The 22,613-nt window shown below is 34.1% G+C and overlaps 1 protein-coding gene across 4 annotated transcripts in view; it reads left to right on the top strand.

The window, feature by feature from the left end:
* The window catches only part of LOC140750047 (uncharacterized), a 30,930-nt gene extending 16,631 nt beyond the window's left edge, over positions 1–14,299 (top strand). The window contains exons 3-7 of one of the 4 annotated variants that reach the window (XM_073083351.1): positions 943–1,111; positions 1,922–2,153; positions 3,309–3,461; positions 12,511–13,280; positions 13,655–14,299. In XM_073083351.1, coding sequence (XP_072939452.1) covers positions 943–1,111; positions 1,922–2,153; positions 3,309–3,461; positions 12,511–13,256 — 1,300 coding nt within the window. In that variant the 3' untranslated portion in view covers positions 13,257–13,280; positions 13,655–14,299. Of the gene's footprint in view, positions 1–942; positions 1,112–1,921; positions 2,154–3,308; positions 3,462–5,955; positions 6,068–12,510; positions 13,281–13,654 lie in introns of those variants that run through there. The other 3 variants (XM_073083353.1, XM_073083352.1, XM_073083354.1) reach the window with 3 other exon arrangements.
* The last annotated feature ends 8,314 nt before the right edge of the window (positions 14,300–22,613 follow it).

Genomic DNA, 22,613 nt, shown 5'->3' with positions numbered 1-22,613 from the left:
ACAGGATATTCTAATTGGGCTATTAGGGTAAAAACCATAATAACGCATTTGTGGATTTTTATAACTTTGAATTTGAAATTAGAATAGATCTTGGAATTATTCCTAAAAAATTACGTCTATTCTTCCTTTTTGTTTCGTCTTGTTGAAATAAAAGTATTAAATAAATAAAATAAGTTTCCTCAAATGTTTTGTCCTGATATTGATCCAAAAATACATGGAACCGACAATTCGTCACATATTGACATGATATGTTATGTACCTATTGTTCGATCTCCACTCACGCTTTCTCATTGCCATAATAGTATGATAGAGGCGGAGACAATGTTGCGTACCCATGCTTTTTATATTAGTATTGATACAACAATGATTAGATGAGATGAGATGAACTGAGATCTCGAAGAATAAATTGCGATTTGAGTTACGTTCTGAAGCACTTTTCATCGATAGCAAAAGTTTAATTTGCTTTTATAGTATAAATAAAGCAGAGTAACCGTCATAAAAAAAACAATAATCAATCAATATCAATATTATGAGTCTGACTTAGTATGTTGAGTCTATTCTATCCTAGTATTCTGAGTCATGGATACGAATGTTCTAGCATAAAAAAGTAGGTATACAAATACAGCCTCCCTGCAATTATTAAAGATTGCATTATTTTTTAAAGATTGCTACTGCAATATATTTATAGAATTTTATATTTATATTTATTTTTATATATCATTTTTATATTTTATAGAACTTGCATTATATTTAACGCAATTTCTAAAAATAAAAAAATGTAATTTCGCACATGATCGTCATTTAAGATTGACATAATATTTTGCTAAGCGATTTAATGTACCCATTTAAACATCTAGAAAGTTATTTAGAAATGTCATACACTTAATATAGCTTTTCTAAACAATTAACTGTACTAACATACCCCTGTATCCTCTAACCCAGGACAAAACGGTCATCAGCACAAGCGCTATCCTCAGTGGTGTCGAAGGCGTCCTCAGGAATCCAGAGTAAAGTGGGGCTTCTTGGTCAAGCGTCGGCAGGAGCTGCATCCTTCATAGCTTCAGCGTCAAGCAAGACTGGGCATGGGGAGACAGGGTACTCATATGAACCGGTAAGTTATTTTTCTATGTGAATTATTTTTAAATTAATAACTAAACTATTCTCGAATAGTTATTTAAAAATATAGATGCTTCACCTACAATCTTAATCAAGTATTTTATATTTAAGATTTTTATAAGAAATAAGAATAATTTAATAATAATGATTTTTTAACAAAAAACAAAGTGCGTACCTACTTTAATAATAATAATAGTAATAAACGTTTATTGCCATAATAACACAGTTACAGAAAGAATAAATGTACATTTTACAGTAATATTAATATGACAAAAGGAATTCGGCTCAGCATTGCTGTCTCAGAATCAGGGATTCGAGTAGCGCTGTTTTTCAGCCGCTCCTATAATCCCTGTGGTGTTAGGTGGGATAAGAAGATAGTCAGCCGTCAGTGGGGCATCTCCTGGGTTTTAAAATCCAAGCGTGTATGTGTGTGTGTGTGTGTGTGTGTGTGTGTGTGTGTGTCTTTACTATCGTACTTTACGTTAAATACATAAAATGTCGTTTGTTTCAATCAAAACTCATTACGAAAATAAAAATGCTAAATAAAATTATTTGTATAAAATAAAAGCAGACGTATTCATGTGTCTTGGTGGCTCAAAACATTTCATCCTTAATCTACAAAAGATCTCAACGCGCGAAGTAGCAAAGAGAAATCAAGAATTTATTTGCTAAAATAAAATTATGTTTTAAAATAATATATAAGTACAAAAATATAGGTATTTTTGCAAAAAAATTACATTAACTAACCTAAACGTTGTTAGATAAATTTTTATTCATTAATATTTACCCTTAATCCTACTTGCAGCATAGTGAAAAAGTGGACTACTGGGGTTTGAAGAAGTCGATTTTGTACACGTTATTCCAAGCTGTCAAAGCCATCACTGGTGGCGTGACCATCCTGAAAGGGCAGCTGATCAAGGGCGGGGGCGCGCTAGCAGCTACCCTCGGCAAGGTGATATCCTCCAAGGGAGACGTGGTCAGCAACCTTGGCAAGAAGATCGTCAGTTCAGCTGCGTTGAGTCCAAAGAAACCTATTGGTAAGTTTTTTATGAAATTGAAATAGCAAGTAATACTACGGTAAACGGTTATCGCCTTTTACCATCACTATTTACCTTTAAGCTACCTACTTATGACATCCAAAAATCTCGAATTCGCAACAGATGCTGCAATGATTAGAACTAACTATGAAATTGTATATTAATAAAACCAAAGGAATTTTATAGAATATGTTTAACCCATTTGACCCCTCCAGAAGTTGATTTTAGTAGTCTGTGTCTTTCGTCAAGCTTTAATTATTTTCATACTATCTCTCCAATTTAATCGAAATCAGTTAACTCTAATCCGTAAAACCATACCAAAAAATGTGTACTACTTAGGACTAATACACCTAAGTGTGGAAAGATGGACGTAACATCAGCGTTTACTACCTGGAAAGGTGTTATGCAAAACTGAATAATTTAGGGTATATGTTAATAATGTGCTCATATCGACATAATATTTTTATATATGCGAAACCATTCGTGACATTTAAGGCTATTGTTGAACAATTCTTTACAGAAAGCTGTGTGTCGTAAATGTTATTAATGCTTTTGTTTAGAAACATAAACATTTAAGCAATTGTGACGATAAATATTGACATTATATTGTTACTTTTGTCGTTATTGCGTGATTCGTTTAAGTACCATAATATTTTTATGGAGGAGTATAATATCGCTAATGTTTCGTGAATTATTAAATGTAAATTTTAATTTAATGTGATTTTTTATATCCAGTAATAATTCCTTAGTACTTAAATACCAACTATTGTGGGTGCCATAGACGCACAGTGATAATAAGTAAATACATTACAACCCAAAACAATTTGCGAAATTATTTTTTTTCGTCTGTTAGATAACTAGATGATGGTAATAAGTTTTAACACCAGTTTTCGATCTAGCACTATACAAGGAAAGCGATACTTAGGTATATAAGGTAATTCAACTTAATTCTCAGGAGCAGTAACATCTGCGATTGACCTCATGAGAAATCTTGACCTATTTGGCAACAGACTTCGATAACCCTGACCTCACAACATCAAAAACATAAAACTCTATTGAATTTCTACTGTGCGGCAATGGCTACATAGTGCATAATTTTACACCATTTTCCACCAACATATTGAACATCGAACCAACTTACTTACACCATTCCAGCCACAGCGGTGTATGGTCCGCCACCCGCGCACATAGAGTACAGTGCACCACCCAGCGCGTACGGCGCTCCGACAGCGCCAGCACACTACACGCACACAGCACCTGCTGCGCCCACCGGATTCGCAGGTCACAAATACCCGGCACATTTAGACGGTAAGACTGACATTTTTTATGCTATATCCTGATCAAACTTGAGGATTCATTTATGATTTAACTGTGGATGTAAATGGACCGTTAATTCACCGCAATAATGTATTATAACTAAAAAAGTATTATTTTAATCGACTATTACTGTCATCGTATTTATACTATTATTGTCTATAATATATCAACAGTCTCTATATCTCATGCAACTTATAATTTTTGTATGCTTTTCATAAGTAAAATAGAAATGTATTTTACTTATTTAAGGTTACTGCATATTAAAAAGTAAATAACAGTATTTTTAACGGTGAAGTAAAACATCCAATAAAAAACCCAAAGATTTGTGAAGTCTACTAATCCGCACTTAGCCAGCGCGGCGGACTCTGGCACAAATCCTTCTCACTGGGAGAGGAAGACCCTGCAGTGGGACATTAGATAATGGGTTGACGACACTATCCACCTCAAAATTTCATCTAACAGTTTTGTTTAGAAAATTACATGACTATTAACTGCTATGCGTATTATGTAATTTAAACAAAATAATACATCATGTAATGACTCATCACTGTTGCATGACACTGGCCATAAGCACGTATTAAAGGAAAATGAAAGGAATTAAAAATCACTAAAATATACGTGGAAAATTCTTCATCTGCATTTAATATTATATTTTTTTATTACTTACGCATAGTAGGTGAAAATTTTATTTTTGGACGAAAGTTACGCTACAAACAAATCGATTCCATTAAAATTCATACATAACATACTTTATTACTAATTTAAACAGCTTTCTATTTAATAAAATAAACTAAACATCTTCAAAACCTATTTTTGTATATTTTCTCAAGTACGTATGACACACATACAGACACATTTTTAAGGAGCTAATCTCGGGGATGATACATATTACGTCTTACAATAAATAGTTGTAATTAATTGAACAGAAATTATCTGTACGACTACAGTAATATCTATAATAATACTCATTAACCTATAAATAATGATAAAAAGTGATAAAATGCTCGTAATAAATAATAAAAATAATTTCCTAAGCCTGTTAATTGGTGCATTTATTTAGAAAGTAAAAGTTTACCGAAACGAATAAATTAGACATAATATGGTAATTACAATAGTTAAAATTTACCATTATTTATATAAATAATTTTATTATTGCGTTATATAAAGCCTAGCGTAAATAAAATTATAAATAGTAGTTATGTTACGTACATACTTGAATATATTTAAATTTTATTAAATATTTTATTCTAATAGTATTATCATTTACCTACTTAGTGTTATAAAGCAGATGTACGGACACAAGGTGGTTCAAGTTATGTCCATTATTAATATTCGATCTATTGAATTTTTGCCTACCACGTAACGAAATATGACAATTTCTAGGGAGTAGGCATAAATTGTCAAATATTTATATTTTTTTAAACATTGAAATAAATATAATTAATACTAGACATTAGTTTTCAGTCGTAGCAGCGCATATCCCAGATTAGATTTCAATCCCATCTATGACGTTTATATAGTTAGATGTCCATGGGCGGCAGTTGTCACTTTGCATCAATAATACATGCTCGTTTGCCATTTATATAATAAAACAAAAAAAAATTAGAAACATCACAACCTAACCTAATATAAAAGTACAGATTATCCACATAAAAAGTTGTATGTCATGTTCTTGGGTCATTTGAGGTTAACTGATCTCCGGAACTAAAGATGAACATAACATCTGTGACGTAATGTTAGTGTTACCAAACTTACACAACTAGAGAGGTCTAGTCATAATTACGAAATTCACTACATTATGAGTGCTTTGAGAATCTATGATAACATCTATTAAGTTTATTTATATCATTAATGATGTGTCATTAATGCCTAATATGTATCATTAGTGATGTATCATTAAAGTTATTCAAATAGTTCCTGAAATGTAGGTGTCTAATTAAAAGTTACTGTGTGTGCTTCCTGTTTGTCTAAATTATGTAATGTTATATTTTGGTCTTCAATGATAATAACATCGCTGTCAGTTAGATGAACTAGTTAATGGAGCACTCGAATCCTCCTCTTCCTTTTTAATGAAGATTGTTATAAATGGGTAATAAAATAGATTAGTAAAGATTACTCACTCCTAACAAGAAAATGTAACCAGTTTTGACAATTGAAATTGTCACTTTCATCTATTTTCGTGTTTGAAAAATATTTAAAAAATGTAGTTTTTAATACACATATTTGTAAAGTAAGTTATATAGACACATATAGGTACGTGAACCGTAAGTTTTACGTATATGTATATTTGCGTGTAATGTATGTAGTTTATCGGTTCAGTGACAACACAAATATATACAACGGTTCTACGATTACATAATCTTCCAAGTGTATATCTATATAAACGAAATCAATTCGTACATTTGTACATATATTATAAACAGAACTGTATATTCTTACACCTTACCTTGCAAAATACTCAACTGTCATTAACCTTTTTTTTCAGAGCTAATAGTGATGTCTTCAGTAGTAGACGATGTTGTTCAGAAACCGAAACCAATGCCGTTGCCATCAGCAGAACTCACTTACAGATATATCGATTTAATTGACTCCCTCTGGTAAGATGTATCGATAACTTCTTGTATATGAATGGTCCCTTCCCATTCATAACACTAAATATCGTTCTACTCTGGCACATCACTATTACCTATCGATCTTTTAGCTTGTCATCTATTTTGTTTATACTCTTTGTTATAAGTCTTGCCTTATACGTCTATTATTAATAATCAAATCTATACAATGTTTGCCTAACAAATATCAACATTTGACAATATCTGCCTATAGGAATTTGTCAAATTTCGATCTCTGGTAGGCAATCTGTAGATGGATTGATTATTAATAATAGGAGTAAATCAATAATGTTATTTTCATCGTTTTAATGTTCCTAAATATCTCTAATACTCTTCATGGAACATGCATTCTTATGGAGTTTGTATTGTCTTTTGTAAATTAAATGTGTCTCTTTTCGATTAACTAGAATATAAGAAAACAAAAAGAATGTTTTACTTTTTATATAATACTTATTTTTCTTTTGTATTTATATTAACTAAAATGGATATCACAGCTCGAGTCACGACTGTGAATTAATAGTTTATTGGCTGTATTCCTGTGTATCGTTCTTTCTTACTCTACTACTTTTCGTAGTCCCAGTATACTTAAATAGAAAACAGAATACGAACAACGATTACAAATACGCGATTAAGCATCAGTATTTATATGACAACATTATGTCATACCATCTCTATTCATAGTTCACATTTACAATGATGGTAAACGAACCAATGGTCAGGAAAATAAGTTAATGATTCGTCATCATTATTTCTTAACGTCTCTACTTAACAGTCGTGACATTTTACTAAAATGTTCAGCAAAGAAACAAACAAACAAAAATAATGATATGTCTATACCTTTACTTCTATGACATCATTATTTCTCACCATAGTTATTCATCATCATTAATTATCATCCACTTCCACATCGTTATGGTTTCGATAGCACGTCGCTGCCAAAAATACGAGTATGTGGCTAACCTCATTTGCATAAGTCCGCTTTCCCTTCCAAACGTTTGTGACGAAATAACTGGTAACATTTGACTCACAAATAACTGTTTTCCTAATTTTTAACGTAATAATCGTAGAACGGATGTATGATTTGAGTAAATTGTTAGGGTTATCCCACGGTCTTGCATCACGGATTTTGAATGATAGTACTTAAACAGAGACATGTTTTAACGCTTCGAGAAGTTAAGCAAGGCCGGCTCCTTCAATATGTATCTTGTTACTACAAAGTTCTCGCATATTTTTGGCATTAATTACACTGAACTAAACTATATGTAAACATTACCTATTAGAAATTAGCGTTGGTAGTTAACTTTTGAGCATGCCCCGTGACTTTGAGAAGATCACAAAAATAAATACAAACACTTAAGAAATTGTGTGCCTATTGTATATGCAAAATTCCTTTCGCCTTCTATATTTTCCAAGTGAGAAGTATTTTTTTAGATAAATCAGTTCTTTAGAGTGACGAGAGTTGAGAAGAAGAAATTCACTGTGATTTAACACACCGCTAACAGTCATAGTAACATTTAACAAAAAATTGGCAAATTCTAAAAGTTATTAAAGCGTTTCATTTGGACTATTTGAAAAACTTTAACAAAAAGTTTTCAATAGCAAGTGTTCATTGTTGAAAACCCATTTCTGTGCAATACCTTTCAATTTTACTTTCGTTTGTAATCTGTAGTTACGTTATACGAATTGTTGGTCCTATTTTCTGAGGCTAGATTTTTAGGTGTTACATTATATTATCCTATAGTGCTATTATTTAAAGTATCTCCTGCTACATCTGTTATCACCGTAGGTCCCTGACATCCTTGAAAATATGATATTTTATCACCTGCGCGGTAAAATTTGAACGCTAGTCCTTAGAAAAGGGGTGTTCCTCCTGAGAAATGAATAATATACTTGTAACTAGGATATTATCACTAGTGCTACAGCTTACGTCAACGTCATTATAGTGTAAGTTGTGAAATAAAATTCGTCCCGAAGTATACCATTATAAAATGTATGTAAATATATGTTAAAATTAAAACTTTCCAAGAAGTGCAAAAATTTTCAAATGCAATGCATTTGCAACTCCGGTGTTGCAAACATCCAGTAACTGATCTGCATTATAGCTAGGTGTACCTACGTATAAAATATAGTAATTCTAGTAAATAAACTATCTTCCTGTTACACAATTTCGCATAAGTGCAGGACAAAGCTAATAATTACGTCGCAGAGCGCACCAACCAAGTGGTTTTACACCCTTGAGTGAAAGTGCGTTACGTCACGCAAGCCGATCCGGTTCCACAAACTCAGGCACGTGTGGCCATACGTTAATGGAGATTGATAGTGATGTATCAAAAGTGCGGATTTTGTATTGGTTTTTCCATGAGTGCAATTTTATATTTTAGTAAAAAGTCATACGCGAAAATTTTAAGAGTTATAATTTAAACTAAATCAGTCTCAAGTCAAGTCAAAAAAGCAGGCTCAGATTAATAGCGATACATTAAGAAAAGTGCGGATTTTTGATTGGTTTTCCCATGAGTGCAATTTTATATTCTAGGGAAAATCATACTTGAACTTTTTAAGGCTTATAATTTAAAGTATTTCTATATAGAACGATATAAATACTATTTTACGTGATTATAATGCAACTTATATTACATTTCTTGGTAAAATCGATGAATGTTATGAAATAAAAAAATCTTGTCGAGCAAGTAAACGTATATACTTATACATTCAAGTAAACCAGTATTAATATTGTATTTTTCTGTACATTTTTGTACTAAGATTGATAACTCTTATAATTACCGAGTTTTCCTAGGAGTGTAAGAAAACTTGTACAGAGTATTTAAATTTTCCCATCGGATGCAAAAATAAAAATGATTACATAATTAACTAAAAACATATATTTTCATGTCATTAATAAAGTTTTCAATAATGCATATACTTACGTAATTACAGTTTGCCATTGTGTTGCTCACAAGAATATATGAAAAGAGAATAAAATGTTCTCATGCAGTCATTATGTAATAAATTGTATAATTTATAATACATAGCAGTCATATATACCTTTAAAATAATAATTAAAAAACGATTACGAGTCAAAAACATTTATATTAGTGGAAACTAATATAACTATATTTATTCTTAATTAAAAAAGAAAATAACTAACTGAAATCATAACAAGAGTGTCCAGTGGTCGAGTCGGTCATAAGCGTATATTTTCCATGCTTTAGTTGATTTAAAATAATTAACTGAATTATATTATGTTTAGTAACAATAAAATACAGAAGTAACAAATACCGATATACGTGAACATTATTATAATAATCTTTTAACATAATTTCCGTCGTTCCCTGCATTAGACGTAAACGAGCGCAAGTGTTTAGTGTCAAGATTTTTAATATTATTGTATTTTAATATTTATTTAATACTTTGCTAGTTTCTTTAAAAATGATGAAATTACTAAAGCACAGCTAATGAAAGACTAAAGTTTTGTCAAAATTAAAAATTAATCTTCCAGGCTAGAGGTTCGTAATTCGAATCCTGAACACCCAAGATTCGTCATATATTTTGATTCTAAAAATTCCTCCTTTTAAAATACCCACAAATCGCAACTCATTAAATACACGCGCATTAACAAACTTCACAAAGTACAGTCAGCAAACAAAAAACCGGAACAAGTGGAAAAGGCCAAATTTCGTTATACTTTTGTTATGTAAACGGAGTATTCGCATTCCATTACGTCACCGCCCAATTTAAATGCCAAGCAGGTCCCAAACAAAGACTTTCGCTATCAATACATATTTATGGCCGTAACACTAACCTACCTTTTTTGTCAAGTGTTACGTGTACTGATAACACGGTTGGTGGTTTCTTGCGAGATACTATCCTTCAAAATCTATGCCATCTTGTTTGAGCTTACAAATGCTAGGTTTCGCTTAGTGCTCAAAATTCGACCATAATCTTCTTTTTTTTCTTTTATCACCTGTTTTTTTTACAATCATGACTTCTTTATTTCTTATTCTGTTATTTCTTTCCGATTTCTAAAATGTTGGTATTGGTTTTAATCATGCATATACTCATTGTAATTTGTATATAATAATTCTCACTTTCGTCATCATCGTCAACCCATTACTGTCCCACTGTTGAGGTTATAACCTAATCTCCTCAGAATGAGATTAAGGCCATAGTCTATCGCGCTGATCAATTGCGGTTATCCGCACTTGTCTACCAATACCAAGTCTACCAATATAGACTTCACAAAACCTTAAGATTTTTTTAAGAAAGCGTAGAGGTTTTCCGTTCTTCACTATGTCCTAAATTTAAAAAAATATAGTATATCTCAATAAAAGCAACAAAAACGAACGAAGCAGTAACTAGCATCACTACAGTACCAATACAAGATGTTTTAAAAAAATCTTTACTAGAAAAAGATATCAGTGCTTTGTTTACGTCATTAAGTTCTATCTAGTTCAAATTGCTATTAAAGATAGCATAATATAACCTATTAACGAACAGTTACGTATCGTTACAATAGGAACTGTACTGAGTACGCCTGAGTGGTTCCTTGTAAGATTTATCGAGAACAAGTTTGAAGCGAGCGTTCCTAGGTGTTCTGTGAAATGGATCTTGTGTTTGAGCTTCCGGGCTTTGATAGGTTTGAAGTAGATTTCTATATTTGATACATAAAACTGACCACTATAGTTTAGAAGGTGGTAGAACCCTTTGTGGTTCGACTCCGGCGGCACCACCGCCACACCTATTTCTACCTAATAACAGCAGTGTTAGGCGCTGCTGTGTTCCGGTTTGAAGGGTGTGGTAAGGGAGACAGACTTTTCCGAGGCGTTCCAGCTTAGTCCTCAGGGGTAGCGGCGCACCTGTGGCCGACCTTAGGTGGGAATATCTAATTCTATCTGGGGTTGATTACAGATGTCCATGGGCGGCAGTAGCCACTTACCATCAGGTGGACTGTATGCTCGTCTGCTACTCCTATATTATAAAAAAAAAATACTGGTCTGTAACATTAGTATGAATTTTTACGTTTTTACAAAAATGACTGTTTTTGTTTTTGTTTACCTATTTCCCATACATTTCCAATCAGTTCTGATACGGTCCGCTAGGGGCGCTGATTGGAAATATATGGGCATATACGTAAAGAGATACAAAAATAGTTATTTTTGTAAAAACGTAAAAAGTCATACTAAGGGTTTCTTGTTCGACTTCCGCTCAATCATCTAATTGATCACATGATGATTCTGCTAGGTCTGAGTATTTATTTACTTGTCTTTGTAATTTATATAGTAGGAATTACTGGTATATAACACTAGTAACCTTTGTAATAGAAATTAAGGCTAAATTAGCTTGATTGTTAATTCGTGTAGTAAGAAAAAGAGGTGGAATTTTTATAAAGACAGGTATAATGTAATTTTAGGAATTCTTCCAAAAACTTGCTTATTTATTTTTCAAAATAAGTGAAAAAGAAATTTCTCCTTCCTTTAAGCCTGTTAGTCGTGTGGTCAACTATTAGTAGTTTCTGTTATCTATAGTTAACTTTACAACGGAAATATTGCATAATTGTTAGTCATCAACTTGTTTGAAGCACTTTTGGTTCCCTTTTTGTAAATTCTTCGAAATTAAGACTACAACTAATATAAACGTTACAGTACAGTAACAGTAGTTGGTTTCATGTCATTAAAAGTAACAAACTTGTCATGATATAAATGTAATACTAACCTACAATCGTATAAAATCGTTACGTACTCTTTTTAACTTGTAAATGAGAAACCACGGTTGAATGATTTCTTATATTCGAAACGTGGTCTCAGACTGTTCCTATCTTCAAGTCTGGATCGTGCTGGTATTGCGTAAGGTACCGGAAGGCTTGTGAAAGGTCATCAGTAACAATATTATATCATTTGTGTCTGTATGTCGGAGTAATACAAGAGTTTTAAAGGTATCGTGGTTCGACTGTAGTGATACTACCACCACACCTTTCTTTCTTATCAAGACGGTTCGTAAGACATTGATAATTGTTATGAAGCGTATTTAGAAAATATTCATAAAATCTCAGTAAACATAAAAAAGACATTAAAGTGAGAGAATCATTAATAGAAGCTGCATATACATGCTTATTTCCTAAACATATCTTAAAATTAAAAAGGAAAAGTATAAAACTAGTTACAAATAGACTGAGTTGCAATCCAATACTCATATAAGACAAGATGACATAAGTTTTATAGTATTCAATTAATAAAGTTTATATTTCACGTAATCACCTAAATATGCTTGCATTATAAATTAGACCACTTATATAGATATAAACTCAATGGCTTTAGAAAGGAGGAACACTCATGGCCTCATTTCTGAAAACTTGATATTCTTCGGTGAACTGTGACGTAACTTAAGACAAACAGTTGACGTAATCACCAGACTGACTTGATCGCTTTTTGAGACAGGACGAGGTAAACTGAGTGGAGTTCACGCCGGCGTGGTCATACTGACGCCTCTAGCTGACGCGGCGCCGAGCGAGACGCATCAATCATCGAGTGGATATACCCCTCTTGAACCACCTCCTTCAATCCTCCATTCAGTATACTCCGCTATTAAGGACGTCTTCTCGTCTGCCGCTCCCACAATCCACGAAGACACAACATTACAAGTCCCTCCACCTCAACCCGTTCCGCAGTTTAAACCTATGTCTTGGGGAGCAATCGATTCATACGGCGAACCAGCCATGCCCGAAGCATACCCTGACTTCGACCCTAGGAATCCTCACCCTCCATTCGACTATGCTTCTTCAAAACATTCTGTTGTACCTCACCATAAACACAAACATGAAGGTTTAACGCCGGCTAAGATTCAAAAAATCAACCACAATCTAAATAAATTGGCAAAATACATGAATGAAAATATTCAGAGATCTTCTGAGGTCTTGCCACAATTTAATGAGGAATTTGGGGAGATGCTCAAAAAGGGTCAGCTTCCTCTCATACCAACGCCCGTAGTATCTGATAATGAGATTGGTGTCCTTCCTGGCGAACTCCTTCCTGATCCTATGACATCTTCAAGTACGACTACCACTACTACTACTACGACCTCTACGACAACAGCGAAACCAAAGAATACAACAGAACCTGAGAATACTAGAAGAAAAAAAGAAACAAGATTCATCCTTCGGGGCAACAAGATTGTACAAGTTTGAAAAGACTGACTTGACTGACTGGAGGTATGTGGACGACTTTTGACTGACTTACCTAACAACGAACTTGATTCGTTGGCGACGGAGGTAGGTAGCACACGAGAGTCCGTCAGCTAACAGACGAGCGAAAATTCTGTTCATGTAACATGAAATGTCGATCGTATATTAAGTTCCTAAGAGAAAGGTTTTGAAATTAAAACGAAATAACATTACCATAAAAGTAATATCTGCTGACTTTCACTGACTGCTTACAAGGAAAGGCTATTTGATTTAGCATGAGCCCAGCGGTGGGACAAAAATGGGCCGATGTTGCAACACTATCATTGTTATGTATTCTTGCATATCTTTTGAAGTTATGGTCTTATTAAATATAAAATTTATCGTGGCATTATTAATTCCAGATGTTCCAGCATATGGCACGGTATTGGGCACAGAGCATCTGCAGAACTTCCACGTATAGAAAAGATAGAGGCGTGATAGTAAAATAATAAGCAATATTATGTAATAAGAACGATAAAACGAACATAATTTAATAAATTAATTACCTTTACCAAAATATTGGGATAGCAGCTGAAAATATTATGAGAAGCAATTTTGTACCAAAAAATGGTGTTTTATCAAACAGTTATTTATGCAACGAGGTTAAATTTATATCATAGTAGTTTAAACAAACCGATTTCAAATGCTTATTTAAACAATGATGGATACTAGAATTTTTCAAAAACCTTTGTATATAAGTAAAAGTAATTTTATCAATATGTAATTATTAAGAAATGTATTAAAACAACTATTTTATGATGTAAATATATTTCATAGTTTTTGTTTAGTCACCAGGTCCGCGGTTCAATATTGTGTAGATGCTTTTTGAATACTCAGTATTAAAGTAATTTAACTTTTTTGCTATTTATTAACGAGAAATGTAAATTGGTTTATAAGAAGTAGGCTGAAGTAGGTACGTTAAATTGGTGCTTCACTGTACATAAGCGCTCGCCCAATTTATTTATATTTTAATATTAAGGATCAAATTCTGTAAATAAATTATAAAATGTTAAATATTTACTTGGTTTTATTTTGAGTTAATAATTTTAAGAAATTATGTTTATTTTTTGCTGCGAACTATTTACCAGTTTTCATTGAATATGCCTAATATAAAGCAGTGGCTAAAAATATTACCTAAAATCATATTTAAGAGAACTAGGTAAAAGTGGTTGTAGGTGGCTTGGTTGACCTGAAGCATGAGCAAAAGAGCAACAAATCTACCTGATGGCAAGTGGCAATATGAGGGTCTTAGTTTATGTAGAGATGTTTTACTACCCCTGAGGACTAAGATGGAATGCCACACATAAGTATATATCCATTACATACCCACAGTACACGGCAGCGCTTTACGTTGTAGTCATAAGCAGAAGTAGGTGTGGTGGTTTTTATTCTGTAGTCGAACTACAAAGCGTTCTACCACCTATACAACATTTTGCTCCTGTGACTACATAAGGCTATAGTTCCCTTAAAGCTAAATGCCATAAATTGGTTTATGTTATACAGGGCCTGATTAACCCTTAGGCTAATTAGGCTGCAGCCTAGGGCGCGAGGATCGGGGGGCGCGCCAAAATTGTGTCTTCTGCACTATTAATTTGATGCTAGTAAACAAAGTCAAAATATATTACTTTTGAGGTCTATCGTAACGGTGGGGGCGTCTTCATAATTAGCCTAGGGCGGTCAGAACTCTTGATCCGTCGCTGATGTTATACGTATTGTGAAAAATAACGCCTGATTATACTACTATAGCAATGTTGCAACAGAACCTAAATAAACAGCACTTTCTACACTCATAACTCAAGACTAGAACTTTTTTGTGTAATCTTATCGCAAATGCCACGGACACACAAAACATCCGAAATAAGACCGGAAATCAAATAAGACCGGAAATCATTGTGTGTTGGACCAAGTGACCGTTTTGCCACGCGCGTCGTCAAACATTTCATTCCTGGCAAAAAAGACTGAACCATGTAGAAACATTTTTTGTAATTTTTAAGTTACCAGAAATTGAAAGAGGTATCACAACATAATTCGTTACAATATGCTAACACAAGAACTAAAAATAATTGTAAATCAGGCGCTAGCTATAATAAAAACTTTTTAAAGCAAATTATTAACATTGCTTAAAAAATAGCAGTAGAGTAGAGAAAATATAATGATACTTTGAACATTGTGTTAAAGTAAGAGAGAGACAATTATCTAGCCAATTTTGCCTAACAATAATCAAAATTTTACAAATTCAAACAAGCGAAAATTTTCTAATCTCTAATTGTGGTAGGAAAACGTACAGTGTAGAACCGCATCTCTGACCAATCTCATGTTAGATTTAGTTCTATTTAGGGTTGATTGAAATGTCCATGGGTGGCACAAACCTCACCCTCAGGTGGAAGGCATCGAAACTACTTCAATATCATATAAATGAAGTAAATATATAATTACAAAAATAAATTAAAAGTTAATTTCATTGGATGTGAATAACATACCTATACTTTTTTAGCATAATTTTTTAAGATTATGTATAATTTATAACTCCTGTATCTTTCACACAGTTACTTTCAACGTAGTCTACGACCTAGCGGTAGTTGCACCCAAAGGGCTCTACCTACACCTACCAATCTATCAACTACACCTATCGAACTAGGGATCAATAATTACAGTTTCAGTTCATCATTAACTCATTACCGTCCCACTGCCGGGCACGGGTCTCCTCTCAGAATGAGAAGTATTAGGCCATAATCCACCGCGCTGGCCAAGTGCGTATTGGTAGACTTCACACACCTTTGAGATTTTTTTAGGTATATAAATCCCTCAGGTGTGCAGATTTCCTCGGTATGTTTTCTTTCACCATTTAAGCAAGTGATAATTAATTTCTAATATTCACATAACTCGAAAAATCAGTGGTTGGGATTTGAACCTCGGAACCCTCGGGCGAGAGGCTGAGTTTCTTAACCACTAGGCTATCAGTGCTTACTATCATTAGGTCCAAGTCAATGTCAGTGGCCCGCTGATTGCAGGCTGCGTGGAAAGCGAGCGCAATGAGCCCACACCAGGAAGCCTACTAATGACGGGATCAATCACCCGCTCATGTAAATCCGCTTTTTAAGTTAGTTCCTCTTCCGGCTAATGGATTACACTCTCTAGAATATAAATCTAGCTAGTGTTTACGTGTCTACATTATATTTTTAACCCTCAAAAGTAATTATGGCATCTTGAAAGGCATCGGGTTATCTGGGATTCTTATCGCACTAAAACCCCTTCGATGGGCCAAACGATACCGGGATCACAATGGAACACCCCGGAGTTCTCTTAGCGCGGCACCTCTTACAGGCTTGGCTATGGTAAAAATTAGGCTTTTATCAAGTCTTACGCTGTTGCTCGGATATATAATAATGTTGCCATCAGTGGTGGTGGTTCTGAAGGGTGTGGTAAGGGAGACTGACTTTTCCGAGGCGTTCCAGCTTAGTCCTCAGGGGTAGCGGCGCATCTGTGGCCGGCCTTAGGTAGGAATATCTAATCCTATCTGGGGTTGATTACAGATGTCCATGGGCGGCAGTAGCCACTTACCATCAGGTGGACTGCATGCTCGTCTGCTACCTATAATAAAAAAAAAGTGGCGTACTAAGGCCGTCGGAGGCTCGGTGCGGAAAGTTAAATGGAGACCCCCAGTGTAAAAAGTTGATTTGATTTTACAAAATGACAGATGTGTCATAGAATTAATCGGAGACCTTTTTTCGCTGACTGATATAAATTTAATAGATTGTTTGGTTCTGACGACCTTTTTATAGCAACTGAGTTTGGACTCTTGCCTTTTATATCCTCGATCTCTTAATATGACATGAAACCCAAGTAAGATCGGCCGCAGGTAAGTTACTGCCCCTAAGGGCCTTTGGAACGACTCTTAACATTCTGCTTTACCATCAAATCGGAAAATAACGGCGCGCCAAAGCCATCTAGCGATAGCCTAGTGGTTAAGAAACGCGGCCTCTCGATCGAAGGGTCCGAGGTTCAAATCCCAGGCACGCACCTCTGATTTTTCAAAATTATGTGCGTATTATAAATTAATTATCACTTGCTTAAACGGTGAAGGAAAACATCGTGAGGAAACCTGCATACCTGAGAGATTTATAAAAAAAAAAAAAAAAAAAAAACTCAAAGGTATGTGAAGTCTACCAATACGCACTTGGCCAGCGCGGTGGACTATGGCCTAATCCTTCTCATTCTGAGAGAAGACCCGTGCCCAGCAGTGGGACAGTAATGGGTTGATGATGAAAGCCATCTAACCACCTCTGAGGAATGGAATGGAAGGCCAAAATGAGGACGTCTTAGTCAATTGTCTGCATCACTACACACTTAAAGAACACATAGCAACGCTTAACATTGCTGTTAGGTATTTAGAAGAAACACGTGTAGTGGTCATGCCACTGCTCTAACCGTAAATAGTTCTACCACTTTCAATATTAGATCCCGAAGATAAGACTACAAAGTTAACTCAACAGTTTTATTGTTCGTAGTAAAACTACGGACGTTAGTGGGGGTTGTTATAAGGCAAAGGTGACCTATTTCGCGCCTCACATCAACTTACACGCCGAAGCATCGATGTTGTAATCGACTTTTAATCGATTTTAATTTTTAATAATGTATTAACTTTTTTTAATTTTATTTATTATTTATAAAAAATATTTTTAATTTTTTTCGTATTGTGAATTTATATTTGGGATTTGATGTTTTGCTATTTTTTTAATAGTGATAAAATGCCGGTACGATAAATTAGTGATTTAGTGTTTGAACTTTAGTTTTATTTGTGAAATTGTAATTGGCGATTTGCTAACAATGAAGGTAAGTAAAAACCTTTTTTTGCAAGTAATAGGACCATACTATACCTACAGTTAGCTACTTACGTTAGCCAATTTCTATATTAATGTTTAGTGTATAACGTATAAGTTAATTCGCATACGTAACATATGTACATAAAAATATAATAAGTATCTATATAGCAATGCATTACAATAAAAAACTGTCGAACACAATATGTCTTTATACTTATAATATTATAGGTATAAAACCTGCGTTCTAGTTAAAATTTTTGGGAAAAAAAAGTTACATCTTGCGAACTGTTTTCGCTTTGCTCTTTTGATTTCTTTTGTAATTCGTTTAAATTTTTTTAGATTTTTTTCAAGTCAGGTACTTATTTTAGTTCAAGGTATTTTAGGTACTTGGAAATAGAAAAGTTTTCCAACTTTTCTATTTCCAAGCAACATTCTGGTTAGCACCGGTCGGTATGGGCGACATTACTACCACAACACGACTAGTTTCTATACTGGCAATATACTTATTGAGTATGTTACCACTGTTACCTAGAAATATAATTTATACCAACAATATATAAAATTAATTCTATTAAAACATTTATTATATTTATTTATTTATTAGTTGACACAAAATCATTGATTCAGACCCTTACTAACTAACTCATAGATTAATTAGCAATTGATTTGACGACCAGCGTCATAAGCACTATAAGCAGAGGGTTTCATATTCAAAACCCGGTTAGGCACATACCAATCTAAATGTTGAAAATTTCGGTAGATATATGTACTTATTTGTGTACTCGTCCTTGTGTCTATATCATTCAAAACACGTCGTCAATCTATTATGGTCCCACCGCTAGACACGCGTCTCCTTTCAGAATTCTACCAATTCTTTAACTTTTTTAAGAAATCTCAGACGTCTACGTTATTTCGCGATGTTTTCTTTCAACCTAACAGTCAGTGAAAATTACCTGAATTCTAAATACACTGATATTGAGATTAGAATGATGGACTCCTCGATCAGAGGATCTTGCTTGAGATTCGAACCTCGAACCTCACGATTCCTCACGAGAGGTCGTTTTTCAAACTAGTATAGCACTGCAAGTTACGTTCTTAGATACTTACTAAGTATAGACAAAATTATTTATTTCACAAGAATACAGAATGCCACTTTTACTTAACATATACCATATTAGTAATTAGCGTAATAATATTGGTCGCGTGTAGTACGCGAGATGATCGTTTAGAAAACAGCTTTGTCAACAGACTCAAGTCATGGTATGGGACGTAATGGCGGTGAAATGTCCATTGAACCGGTCTATATAGATTTCACATCCACTGTACAGGTTTATATTGGTACCATCTGCTTTGCCGAATGCCAGAGAATGGTTTGGTTTGAAATACTGTCAAAGAAACGGAAATTAATCGAAGTTAATATGTTTTTTGTTTTTACGCCCTTTACAAATTAACAGTTACAATATTTTGCACACCTCGGATATAAAAACAGGAGAGGGCGTGCTTTACTGTCGGTTTCTGGACTTTAATAATCTCCAGTAATTTTCGAAACCACTTAAATATGGAAAGAATAATATTGAGGCCAAGGGGAAATTAAAACATAATTAAAGACACAATTAATTCCTTAATATTAAAAAAGTAATGCAATATTTTTTGAGAGACATTGGTTGGAATGTCCATGTTATGTGAACACGATATCTCTCGAAAAACATAATAAACTAATCGGATCAACATTTCTTATACTTTATAAGACACGCTACACTTTAAAAGTTAATTAAATTACGGTAAACAAATATTTCATTGCCTTTGGTCAGTTCAATATTTCACTATAATTGGTCAGTTTAAAGAGATTACATTTAAAAACAACGGTTTAAGCCTAAGTCGATGGTTAAAAGCAGTTTTCTCTAGCGGGCGCCGCAATTAGAGTGAAGAAATCCGTTAGCGTTATGGTTTATTTGCTGCACGAAACATCTAGTGTGCGATGGCCAACATAGTATAAATAGATTTATTGTTTTAATTTGTTAAAGAAACTTATTTCAGCCGGAGTTGGTAGTCTATTTAATTCGTTTTTTAAAGATAAGTCAAAAGTACCTATAGGTTAGGTTCATCATCATCATCAACCCATTACTGTCCCACTGCTGGGCACTGGTCTCCTCTCAGAGTGAGAAGGATTAGGCCATAGTCCACCGCGGTGGCCAAGTGCGTATTGGTTTTTTTTTTATAATTATACCTAAACGATGAAGCAGACGGGTAGCCCGTGATAGCACGAGAGGAGTCGCCAATGCATCGCCGGCTTTGGAGGAGAGCTCTTTTTACAATTTTTTTGAAGAGCCCCATGTAATAGCGCTCCGGGAATACCTCAGAAGGAAGGTCATTCCACATCTTGCACGTCCGTGGCAAGAACGTCCGTGCAAACCGTGGAGGACCGCCACGAGTCCAGTTGGTGTGGATGGAACTTCGTCCTTCGGCGTGTGATGCGATGGAGGAATGGTGACGTAGGCACCAGGTCAAATAATTCCTGGGAACACTCACCATTGTAAAGCCGGTAGAACACGCAGAGGGAACCTATGTCCCTCCGCAAGCTTAAAGGCTCTAACCGATCGGAGGTCCTGGGGTCGTTGACCATTCGGATCGCGCGTTTCTGCACGGATTCAAGTGGGTTAAGTTGGTAGACTTCACATACCTTTGAAAACTTTTTATTTAAGTATTCTCAGGTATGCAGATTTCCTCATGATGTTTTCCTTCGCCGTTTAAGCAAGTGATGATTAACTTCTAATACGAATAAGATCTATGATTAAATAACACTATACCATACGTAGTTACCATACTTCATCATAAATTACTAAATCATTATAACCTCATTATAAATCCTGTATACTATACCTATTTTATCCTTGCCCAGCAGTGGAACCGTAATGCGTTGACAATATAGTTTTTCTTTTGAAATAAGTATGTGCCTTACACTGCTATCTTTTCTAGCTGCACGGACGAAGCTGCGGCCAAACAGCTAGATTGTAAAGAAAGCACTTAATTTAAAAGATCGTTAGCAACAAATGAAAACACTTAATTTAAAAGATCGTTAGCAACAAATTAGAAACAAAAAGTAATAACATAAGTTACTTGTACGCTAATGCACTATCTTGCGTGCGCGTGCGCATGCGATGTCTTCAGTTTTTTGACATCATCTTCATGAATTATGAAGTTTGCCGGATTCCATTACGTTATGTTCAGGAGCCATAATGCAACTGACTTATGCAAGTAGTTCAATAACATTGAACGTGATAATTCCTTTAAATCGCACAAGTAAAAGGCAAAAAGTATGTAACTATTGCAACTAGAGACAATTTCTGCGGAACTTACATAAATATGTTTTACGGCTTTTGTTGTGGACAGATAACTGATATTTTGAAATTGTTCCAGTTAACCTGGTTGCTTAGTGTTATCTAGTCAAATATTTGAGCAATTTTCGTTTTTTGTGTATGTAATTGAAGCATAGCGGAAACGAAAATATTCTCAACTGATTTTGAATGACCTCTGTTGCCTACTTAAGCTCCTATGTGTCACAGTGTCAGTTTTTATATTTATATTTTATGTACATTATTTAAATTTAACTAATAATTAAGATGCCTGCGTGCGTGTTAAAATAATCCTTACTTGGTTGTACAAATTCCCATTATTATTTAAAAGAGTTTTTATCGGCAGTCAAACCTTAAGGTAGTAAGTAGGTAGTAGTATTTTAAAACTAAGGAACCAAATATGCATCGTACCATCCAAATAATTCGACCTTTCTTACCTTTTTTTTTATTTCTTTTCCTACCCTGGGATTTCGGGATTCTCTACACTTTATCCCGAGATTCGGGACCGCGGGATCGAAACCCCTAGAAGCATTCCAATTTTATTCTCACGCCAGTTCAGTGAGCAATAGGTATTATTCTCAATACTAATGGAGTTACAGTCATCCATGAGCGACAATGACTATTTAAATAGGTAGCTACTGTTAGGTGATGCAGTCAACTTCACGCTCACTTTAAACGTGAACAATTAACTAACAAAAAATCTTAAATACTGATTCGCAAGTCAATGAGAAAGGCCGTTACAAATCGCACTAATTCCAACCACTCATTAGAGAACACTATTTTAAATGATGAAATTAAGATGTGTAATTCAATTGGTCACAGCTAGGGTTGCTAATCAACACGTAATTAGGTACTTACAGAAAAAAAAATAGTGTCTAGATACTGTAACCTTATTTTATTTCATATGAAATGTCTATCTAATAATCTAAAATTTTATCACAATAAAATATGATAAAAATTAATCGGTTTATCCTAACTTTATTTCATTTTTGTAGGTTTTTAAAGCAGTTCGAGTAAACGTTTTTTCATTCTCGATTTATTAAATTAATGAAAATAAAAATAAAATTAAGTTAAATTGCGTTTGCGAAGATGTAGGTATGTAGATAGGAAACACGGTGAAGTTAGTTAATCATACTTCAACCATC

Source organism: Epargyreus clarus, unplaced genomic scaffold (assembly GCF_041222505.1).
Source record: "Epargyreus clarus isolate Ecla_fem2 unplaced genomic scaffold, WU_Ecla_fem_2.2 ptg000019l, whole genome shotgun sequence".
Lineage (NCBI taxonomy): Eukaryota > Metazoa > Arthropoda > Insecta > Lepidoptera > Hesperiidae > Epargyreus > Epargyreus clarus.
The sequence above is the reverse complement of the archived record's forward strand: the minus strand, read 5'-3'. Positions and strand labels throughout refer to the sequence as shown.